Source organism: Cyrtonyx montezumae, unplaced genomic scaffold (assembly GCF_038088225.1).
Source record: "Cyrtonyx montezumae isolate F1298 unplaced genomic scaffold, pur_monq_1.0 scaffold_141, whole genome shotgun sequence".
Taxonomy (NCBI): domain Eukaryota; kingdom Metazoa; phylum Chordata; class Aves; order Galliformes; family Odontophoridae; genus Cyrtonyx; species Cyrtonyx montezumae.
In genome coordinates, this window is record NW_027071872.1 from 18,064 (window position 1) to 28,413 (window position 10,350).

The following is a 10,350-nucleotide window of genomic DNA, read 5'->3' on the forward strand; positions in this document are numbered from 1 at the left end:
CATGAGTTCAAACTCTTTCTTTGTAATAAAGCAACGAATAATAAGTAATTAAGTGTGCCTTGCTCTAGGCTGACACATCCCTGGTTGGGAGCTGTGCTTATTCCCATTCAGGGATCTCTCAAAGACAAAAAAAAATTACCCAATTTTCCCTTATTTTTGACCCAAATTTTCCCCCCTCCCCCTCATCCCAACCGCGATGTGTGTTCTACCCAGCACTGCAGTGCTGAGCTCTCAGTGGAAATAAATATTGAAAAATAATTAAATAAATAAATAAAAGCAAGAGGGGAAAAATAAATAAGGAACCGGTCACAGGTTCTCGTGGGCGTTTTGTTTTTGCTTCTTTTTGCAGGTTCCTGGCTCTTCTCCAGCCTGCAGACAAGCCCGGCTTGTGCCCGGTGAATGCAGCGTTTGTGGCACGAAGGGAAATGGAAAAAAGAAAACAGAAAGGGGGAAAAAATAAAGAGAGAAAAAAAAAAAAACAGACGGTGAGCTGCTGTGGGGAAGGGCGAGGAGTAAAGTCAGCATGGAGGAGCTGTGCAGTGCCTGGGCTTGGTGCTGGGTGCTGCCCCTGCTCCTGCCCACCCCTGCTCTCTGCCTCGGCCCAGAGGTGAGCACAGATGCGTTAATGAGTTAATTACGGGGAGGGGAACGAGCTGTGGGGCTGTGGGAGGGGTTTTGATGCTGCCCCTCGCTCCCAGCTGCCGATGACGAGCTTTGGTGTGAGTGCCACCATCGTTTCCCGCTACGCTTCCACCTGTGTGTGCAGCACTGTGAGCAACCCCGACCCCGTCCCGCGCCACGCTGCCTTCCACCTGGACCTTCCGCCTGCTGCCTTCATCACCAACTTCACCGTGTAAGGAGGTGGAGGAGGAAGGGCTGCGTGGCAGTACGGCCCCTGTGTCGCTTCACTGGGTGACAAGAGGCAGCCATGCACAGCTTATGTTTCCTGCCAGGCTGGTCGATGGCAAGGCCCACCAGGCTGAGGTGATGGAGAAACACCGGGCACGGGAGCTGTACGAAGCAGCCCGCCGGCAGGGCAGGACAGCTGCCCACGTTGGCACCAAGTGAGCGCTGGGAAGGGTGGATATGTCAACACGTGAGGGCGGCCGTGACGCTTCCCTCCCGCTGCACAGAGAGAAGGAAACCCAGCGCTTCCACGTGACGGTCTCCGTGGCAGCCGGCGGGGATGCGGCCTTTGAGCTGTGCTACGAGGAGCTGCTGCGGCGGCGCTTGGGCACGTACCGCTACACCGTCCGCCTCCACCCCCACCGTGTCGTAGCCGAGCTCCGCGTCGAGCTGAGCATCGCCGAGCGGGCCGGCATCGCTGAGCTCCGTGTGCTGCCCCTGCTCAGAGGTACGGCTGTGATGTGGTCCCCTCTGCCCCGGTGACAGTGTCCTGATGCCACCGCCTCCACCCCGCAGGGCGGGTGACGCCGTCTGTCCGGGTAGAGAAGGGGACACACTGCGCCCGTGTCGCGTTCGCACCCACCCCGCAGGAACAGGCGGCTCTTGGTGTCATCAGTGACTTCGTGGTGGAGTATGACGTGGCCCGGCGTGATGCTGCAGGGGATGTGGAGGTGTGAGGATGGATGGGGATGCTGTGGGGTGGGGGTGAGCCTGTCCTCAGGCTGCTCTGGGGATGGGGACGCTGTGGGGTGGGGGTGAGGCTGTCCTCAGGCTGTCCCAGAGATGGGGATGGGGGTGCTGTCCTCAGGCTGGCCTGGGGATGGGAACGCTGTGGGGTGGGGGTGAGGCTGTCCTCAGGCTGCCCCCACTTGTCCTCTAGCTGTACGATGGACACTTTGTCCACTTCTTCGCTCCCGCTGGGCTGTCCCCCATCCCAAAGGACATTGTCTTCGTGATCGACGTCAGCGGCTCCATGTCGGGCACCAAGCTCGAGCAGGTAGCGCCGGACGCCCCGCAGACCCCGTTTCTTGCTGCGTCCCCACTTTCACTCTGCCATGTTCACCCACAGACCAAGGCGGCCATGCGCTCCATCCTCCGTGACCTGCGGCCCCGCGACCGCTTCAACATCGTGGCCTTCGCCGAGGCCGCCTGTGTGTGGAGGGAGGACGGCTCCGTCCCGGCCACCGCGTCCTTCGTCCGCAGTGCCACCCGCTACGTCGACGCCCTTCAGGCCGATGGTTGTGAGTACCACCGTGGACGCTGTGTCTCACGCCGCGTGAGCGTCACTGCGTGCGCAACGCATCGCTGTGCTGTCACACGGCTGCGAGTGCGTGCAACGTGGCCACCTTGTCACACACCTTCACCTCCTGCCCCGCTGTTCCCTCAGGGACCGACATCAACCACGCGCTACAGGTGGCGGCCGCTCTCCTTCACCGCCCGGCCGAGGAGCCCTGTGTCCCTCTCTTGCTCCTCCTGACAGACGGCGAGCCCACTGCAGGGGTGACCAACGTCCCCCGCATCCTCTCCAACGCCCGCCGTGCCCTCTCCCCTTCCTCTGCACTCCTTTTTGGCTTGGCTTTTGGGGACGATGCTGACTTGGCCCTGCTGCGTCGGCTCGCTGCTGCCAGCGGGGGAACAGCACAGCACGTCCCCGAGGAAGCTGACGCCGCCTTCCGCCTCGCTGACGTTGTTCGGGAGATCGACAGCCCGCTCTTGTGGGACGTGGAGCTCACCTACCCCTCTGCGATGGCACAGCACGTCACCCCAAAGCTTTTCCCTGGTTATTTCCAAGGCTCTGAGCTGGTGGTGGCCGGGAGATTGGAACCGGGCACGGAGCGGCTCCGCGTCCAAGCATCCGGACAAGGCAACAACGGTGAGCTCCATGCTGACACCGAGGTGGTGGCGGCCAATGTCACTGAGCTGCCACCTGGCTGTCCCCGGCGCCCGGCTGTGCTGCTCGGTGGCTTTGTCCACCGCCTGTGGGCGTATGTCACCATCCAGGAGCTGCTGCGGGCACAGCTGGGTGCCAACAGCACAGCCGTGCGCCGCCAGCTCGCCACTGAGGCCACCGAGCTGTCCCTCCGCTATCACTTTGTCACCCCCTTCACCTCCCTCGTGGTGGTGACTCCGGGTGACGGAGGACTGACGTCCCCTCCGAGCATCACCACTGCCACCCCCAGCCCCACGGTGACACTGGCTGTCACAGGGACACCGGACGGAGCTGTCACTGCCACTGCTACAGCGCAGGCAGAACTCAGGGACCACACGGTGATGGGGAACACGGTGCCCCCCACTGTGCAGCCACAGGTCCCCCCCCAACTCTGGGTGCCCCCAGCGTCGTGGGGGGATCCCAGGCTGCCCCGTGGCCCCGGGGATGCGGTGCTGCTGCAGACAGATGAGGCCGAGCTGATGGCGCCTGGGGTGGGGGACGAGGAATTCGTGGAGTCCCTTAACCCCCCCATCTACGTTGTCCTCACACCCACAGGTGGGCTCTGCCTCCCAATAACAGAACCCTAAATTCTCCCCTTTTTGTGGCCTAACCCCTTCCCCCCCCCCATTCTCACTTCTGTCTCATTCTCCCTGACCCAGGGCTCCCTGATGACGAAGATGCCACAGGTAACAGCCCCCTCACACCCCTAAAATCTGGGAGGGGGGCACACCACAGCCCCTCCCCCCTCCAGTTACTCATTTCTCTTCCAGACCTTACCCATGATGTTGATGTGGGTGAGTTGCAGGATGCTATAAAAAAGGGAGGGGGCACAGAAGTACCCCAGGATTGGGGAGAGGGGCACAGCACCAGAAACATGGGGATCTGCAGCCCCCCCATGCATCTCCCCTTTTTCACCAGCTTCTTCCAGCCCCACATTCTTCACCTTTTCTGCCTCGGGTAAGTGGACAAAGGAGAGTAAGGGGGGTTACCAAAGGGGTTACGGGGGGTTCTAAATGACCCCTCCAACCCCTTTCCCCCACTTTCCCCACAGTGGATGGAGACCCCCACTTCGTGGCCCACATTCAGGGCACACCGTTTCCTCTCTGCTTCACCCTTGATGGTCGCCCCGGAGACATCCTGCAGCTGCTGACTGACCCATCGCTGGGTGAGGACCCCCACAAACCTGTGAGGAGCCCCTGAAATGCAGGGGAGGGGGGAATTCACCCTATTTCCCCCCCCCACCCCAACCGACTTGATAGGGCTGACGGTCCGTGGGCACCTGGTGGGTGCCCCATCCTGGCCGAGCACCCCGTCGCGTCCCCGCACCTTTTTCGACGCTGTCACCATTTCGGGCGCCACCGTCGTTATCGCAGTCACCCTCCATGGGGTCCGTGTGACCGGGGAGGGTGCCCCCATTTCCCTGCCCTTCTCCCATCCCACCCAACTCCACCTCCCCCCCGTGATGCTGGTTTTGGGGCTGGGGGGCCGCCTCCACCTCCAATGGGGTCCCAGCTTGGAACTGCTGGTGTTGCGTCACCGCTACAGCCGACCCGGCGCGCTGCAGCGTGACCACCTCGGCTTCTACGTCACCAACGGCAGCGGGTTGTCCCCGAGGACCGGCGGGCTGTTGGGTGAGTGCTGTCCTCCACCCCACGGGGTGGCAGTGTCACCTGGAGAGCGGGGTGACACCTGTCCCCTTTCCCATAGGCCGCTTGCGGGGTATCCGGCTGTCCCCACTGGGGACACTGGGAACGGTGCGGATATCCCGGGGTGAGGTGATGGTGACGGCCACGCTGGTGACAAAGGAGCTGCAGGCGGCACAGGGGACAGCCCGGCCCGGCCACTGTTGGTTGGTCCCACGTTCCAAAGCCCCCGTGCTGCTGGGGGGGCCCTATGGGGATTTCCTGTCCCCCTCTCTGCTGTCAGCCTGAGATTGTCACCGCTCTCCCCACGGATGGGGGACTCTGAAGGGGGGGAGGGGATTCCACGGTCACCTCCAGACCTGGGACACAAGAGAGGGGTCTCCCCCGGCAGTGACCAGTGTCACTGTGGACCCTGGGGTGACCCCAAGGCCCCCACCAACTCTATGGATATGTGACATGGGATGTCACAGCTGCCACCAACCCCACGGATGTGAGAAGAACCCCAGGGCCATCACTGTCCCCAGGAACTCATAGGGACCCCACATCCACCACCAATCCCACAGATATGGGGACCCCAGGGCTACAAAAATCCTCACACCTCTGGGGCATGGGGAGACCCCAAAGCCACCACCAACTTCTGGAGTGCTGAAATGAGGTGACCTGCCCCACCAAACTCTGTCAAGAAATGGGGGACCCCTCTCTGTAACACCCCCCCCCCAAAAAATTTCCAGACCTTGACACCCCAGCTCCACGTGTACTTTTATTGCCAACGCTGCTTTCGAACCATTCCATACAAAAATAAACCTCCATCCTCAGAACTGCATGGCTGACATCAGCGTCTCCGAGAGCTTGGTGGCGATTTTTTCTGGTGGGGAAGGGCCGGGGGGAACACGGTCACAGTTGTGGGGGTGTTTTTTTGGGGGGGGAGAGATGAAGAAAAGGGACAACTCACAAAAATTGTGGGTTTTTTTCTGCTCACCTGCTCTTTTTTGCAGCTTTTTCCTACGTTTGCCAGCAGCCGCCAGCCCCTGGCCCTGCAGCAGTGGGGGGAGTGCAGCCACCTCCTCCAAACGTGGGGCACGGGGCGGGGGGTCCTCCTCTTCCCCCCCTCCCCCGGCCTTCGTTCGTGCCTTCAGCTCCACTGTCACTGCACCGAGCTGGGGGAGGAGGGGACCCCATAAGAACAACCTCCAAACCCTAAAAGAAAACCCCATATTCACCCCATTTTTTTATTCCCATACCTCCAGGTCGTCCCCGTTGTCCTGCTCGTGGCTGTCGTCCATGGTCTCCTCCTCAGGAACACACGGGGACATCTCAATGCCCGTCACCACCTCCGGAACCGCTACAACGGGACCAGGTCAGTGCAACGGAGACGAGCAGGGGACCAGTTTTGGGGGTAAAATCCCCCCAATTCTCACCCGCCAGTGCCTCAGCGTCACCCCTCTCCAGAGCCTCGAGGTCGAGCTCCGGCCCCATTGATTGCAGGATCTGTGCCTCCAGCTGCACCCCAACCTCGTCGCGCTTGGGGGGGTGTGTGTAGTAAGAGATCTTCCCGCTGTGAGGTTTTGGGGTGAATTATGGGGTTTTAGGGTACAGAGCCTCCCCCCTATATGTTGTCACGCTTCTCACCTGGTCCAGTCGTGCAGCAGAGCCACGGCGGCAGCGTGGGGGTCCGGGAGCCCCCCCGGACGGAGGCGGCCCTGCCGGCGGGCCAGGTGGGCCAGGAACTGCCGGGGGTCGGGGCAGGGGGGCACCCCATAGAGCTGGCTCAGCTGGTGGGGGATGGGGACCTTGGTCACCCCATTGCCACAGTGATGGGGACCTCCCTATGGCAGTGGGGCCGAGTCCCACAGGAACCCCCAACCACCACAGCAATGGGGCTGAGATCCTCCCAAAACATTCCTAACTCCCACTGATATCCCCGTGGCCCTTAGCAGTGGGACTGAACCTCCCCCATCCCCAAGCATCCCCAAACCCCACAAGCAATGGAGCTGAGGCCCCCCCATGACACTCCCAAACCCCACAGTAATGCAGCTGAGGACCCCCAGACACCCTCAAACCCCACAGCAACGGCGCTGAGACGCTCCCCAAGCCGTCCCAGAGGCCCCCCCCCACCCCCCCCAAGTCTGATAACAATGGGGCTAAACCCACCTGCTCGGGGGGGCAGCGCCGCAGGATGGCAGCGGCAGGGGTCAGGGGGTCCCGCAGGCGCTGTGGGGCCAGAGCCCCTCGGAGTGGGGCAGCGGCGGTGGGGGCCCCCGTCTCCATGACAACACCGGGGCAATCCAACAGCTGGATGTGGCGGTCCAGCTGCACTGTCTGCAGGCACCTGGGAGGGTGGGGAGGGACTTCTACTGACCCCTTCCTTGGGGGAGAAAAAAGGGGGGGGGTGGGGGCAGCTTGTGTCAGCCCCTCCCTTAGAGAAACAGCTTTACCTGGTGACCCCTGGCACCGCACCGACCACGCACACCCGGCTCCGCTTGAGGCTGTTGATGAGGCTGCTCTTACCCACGTTGGGGTACCCTGGGGGGCGAAGTGGGGGTCAAGGGGGGGAATTAGGGGTCAAAGGGGCAACTGGGGGACCAAGGGCAAAACTGCAGGTCAGAGAGGTGTGGAACTGGGGGTCGGTGTGGAATTAGGGGTCAAAGGAATGGGGAATTGGGGGGCAGAGGGGACACTGAGGGTCTAAGGAGTGGAGAATAGGAGTCAGGGGAAAGTGAGTGTTGAAGAGATGGGGAATTGTGGAGGTCAGAGGTGAAAGTGGGGGTCAAAGGAATGGAGACTCGGGGGTTGGTGGGGAACTGAGTGTTGAAGAGGTGAAGAACTGGGAGTCAAGGGGGAAACTGGGGGCCGCAGGGGTGGGAAATCGGGGGTCAGTAGGGAATTGGGGGTGTCAGAGAGACCCCCAAACGCTGGGGAGGGTCCTGAGGCCTCACTCACCCACGACACCCACAGTGATGGCTGTCTTCACCTCCTGAGAACGGCTGTAGTTGGCCAACACCCGCAGCAGACAGTCGGCCCCCACACAACCGCTGCCGGCCAACACCTCCTCCGGGGCGGCCGTCACCGGCACACGGCTCTGCTTCTGCGGGGGGACAAGGGGACAGCAGGTAACATGACGTGGGGACACCACCCAGTGACAACGGGTGACAAAGGGAGGACTCCGGGAGGGAGAACAGTGGGTAGCAAGGGGATTCTGGGTGACAAAGGGACAATGGGTGACCACAGGACACTGCTGGGTGACAAATGGACACCAGGCAACAAGCGAACACAGGGTGACAACAGGACACAGTTGGGTGACAAATGGACATCAGGCAACAAGCGAACACTGGGTGACAACAGGACACAGTTGGGTGACAGCAGATGACAACAGGATACTGCCAGGTGACAAAGAGACTCGGGGTAACAAGTGACAAAGGGAGAGTGGGTGACAAAAGGACACCACCAAGTGTCAGTACGCAATGCTGGGTGACAAAGGGACTCCGGGTGACACGGGACCACCATCTCCCTCCCCCCCATTTATTTTGGGTCCCCACCAGGTTGCGGCTCTGCTGCTGCGTGGACGCCTTGAAGGCCACGGTGGGGAACTCGGTGCGGAGATACTTCAGCCACGCGGCCACCACGTCCCGCGGCACCAGGTCTGGAGGGAGGGACAGGGGTGACACAGCGTTGTCACCGTGCTGCGTGGGGGTGTGCGTGCCCCCTCCCCTCCCCTCCCCCGCTTCGTACCGATCTTGTTGAGGACGAGCACCAGGCGTTGCCGGCTCCCGGCTCGGCGCACGGCCGCTTCCAGCTGCGGGCTGCGACAACCCTGGGGGTCCCGGGCATCCAACACCTCCAACACCACATCAGCCGCCTCCAACACCTCCCCCCCCCCCAAAAACAACAATGCAATTCAGCGTTCACACCCCCCCCAAAAATCAGACTTTTTTAAGCCCCCCCACCAAAGAAAACCCAGTGCTCACCTTCCGCAGCTCCCGCCCGTACTGCCGCAGCGCCGCCTCTCCCTGCGCATCCCCAGCTCTCGCTGCTACCTCCTTCTAAAATACCCCAATACTACCCAGTACAGAGGGAGGGATCCCACAGCGGGGGGGGCGGGGGGGTGTGGAAACAAGCCCAAAACTCGCTCACTTTTTGCTCAAAATCCCTCTGCCTCTGCAGAGCATCCTCCTGCAGCCCCCCAGGCTGCGCCGCTGCTCCACCACCGCCTCCCGCGCCGCATCCTGCCGCCGCTGCGCCTCAGCCGCCTGCGGGGGGGGTGGTGGTGGGGGGGAAGCATCATTTTTGAGGTGTGTTCACCCCAGGACTCACTTGCTTTTTCTTTCCTGTGTTTCAGCGTTACCCTTTTCTGCCTCTTCTGGCTCTGCTGCTCCACGTGGGCGGCGAAGCGACCCAACCGCGGCACCCCCGGGTCCTTCTTCCCCGCGGCTTTGCCCTGCAAGGTGGGACGGGCCCAGGTTGGGGGTGAGAGGGGGGAAACAATGCCTGTTCTGGGGAAAATGGAGCTGGCTGGGAAGGGATCCGGACCGGTTATAAGGGGTGCAGACTGGGAAGGGGACAAATCTCAGTTTAGGAGGAAATTACCCACGTTTGAGGAGGAACTGGACCAGTTTTATAGAGGATAAAGTCAGAGCTCTGGGGGGAGGAATCACAATTTTAGGGGGAAACCTGACCAGTCTGGGGGGAGAGCGGGATCTGGGCCAGTTCTTGGGGGAAAACGGGATGATTTGGGGAAAGGCCAGCCCCGTTTCGGAGGTATCTGAGCAAACTCAGGGGAACGATCCCAGTTCAGGAGGAAAATGGCCAAGTTCCAGGAGAAACCCGATCGGTTTGGAGGAAACTGGACCACTGTGTTGGGGGAGAGACGATCCCAGTTTGACGAGTCCGAATCAGCACGGGAGACACATTTTCATACCGTGTGTGAGGGGGAGGAGGGAACCAGAGCACTTCTGGGGGTGGAATCCCACTTTAGAGCAGTCTGGACCGGATGGGTGGAACTAGTGGAATCCGGGGGGGGAACTGAATGAGTTTTGGGGAACTGAATGAGTTTAAGGGGAATTGGAGCAGTCGGGGGGGGGAGGGGGACAACCAGAACCATCAGAGAGGAAAACGGCGCCGTCGTTTGGGGGGGGGGGGGGAGATCCCATTCTGGAGGGAGACGCCCAAAATTCCGCGGTGCTCCGGCCCGCTCTCACCTGCAGCCGCCTCCCGCGGGCCGCCTCCCGCCGTCGCCCTGCGGGGAGCGGCAGTGTCACGGGTGGAAACCCCCCGGACCCCCTCCCGCCGCCCCCCGGGACGCACGGGACCGGGTCATGGCTGTGCCCACGCCGCTCTGCTCGCTTCCGCCTCGCCGCGTCGTCACTTCCGGCGCGACTACCTCAAGCCACTCCCCCCTTAGTTCTCATCCTCAGCGGCGTCGCGCCAGTGACGTCACACGCTGCGCCGCGCCCAACATGGCGGCGCCCACACCCCCACAAACGAGCGGGGACGGCCCTTAACAAGAGTGCACTTTTTTTATTCCTTTTTTCTTTTTTTGTATTTTTTTCTTTTTTTTTTTTCTTCCTTTTTTAAACTTTTTTTTTTCCTCTCACTTTGGGGCGGGGGAGGGGCCGAGCCGCTGCTTTTTATATCATTTTTTTTTTCCTTTTTTTTTTCCTCTTTCCTTGGAACCACCCCCAACCCACCCTCCCCCCCCCCCCCCCACAAAAAAAAAAAAAAAGAAAGAAAAAAAAGAGGGCGAAGGGACTGGGGAAGCCCCCCCCCCCCCCATAAGAACTCAACCTCACAAAAAACAAACAAAAAAAAAAGAAAAAAAAACTATAAAGGAAAAAAAAAACAGAACAAGAAGAAAAAAAAAAAACCAACCAAAAA

The 10,350-nt window shown here is 61.0% G+C and overlaps 2 protein-coding genes across 2 annotated transcripts; one reads left to right on the forward strand and one right to left on the reverse strand.

The window, feature by feature from the left end:
* The first annotated feature begins 358 nt into the window (after positions 1 to 358).
* Positions 359 to 4,768, forward strand: ITIH6 (inter-alpha-trypsin inhibitor heavy chain family member 6). Its single transcript, XM_065731599.1, is given in 14 exon segments — positions 359 to 607; positions 699 to 853; positions 954 to 1,064; positions 1,134 to 1,354; positions 1,423 to 1,577; positions 1,787 to 1,903; positions 1,976 to 2,273; positions 2,276 to 3,391; positions 3,496 to 3,522; positions 3,607 to 3,630; positions 3,755 to 3,793; positions 3,888 to 4,001; positions 4,096 to 4,467; positions 4,544 to 4,768. Coding segments are annotated over 14 exon segments (3,057 nt in total). The 5' UTR covers positions 359 to 523; the 3' UTR covers position 4,768.
* A 455-nt stretch (positions 4,769 to 5,223) lies between these two features.
* LOC136045590 (guanine nucleotide-binding protein-like 3-like protein) lies at positions 5,224 to 9,793 on the reverse strand. The gene is given in 17 exon segments (XM_065731596.1): positions 5,224 to 5,344; positions 5,459 to 5,593; positions 5,595 to 5,636; positions 5,721 to 5,821; positions 5,898 to 6,034; positions 6,109 to 6,251; positions 6,631 to 6,808; positions 6,915 to 7,002; positions 7,420 to 7,564; positions 8,016 to 8,119; positions 8,209 to 8,344; positions 8,445 to 8,519; positions 8,611 to 8,663; positions 8,666 to 8,726; positions 8,822 to 8,914; positions 9,675 to 9,712; positions 9,781 to 9,793. Coding segments are annotated over 17 exon segments (1,575 nt in total). The 3' UTR covers positions 5,224 to 5,311.
* Between the last annotated feature and the right edge of the window lie 557 nt (positions 9,794 to 10,350).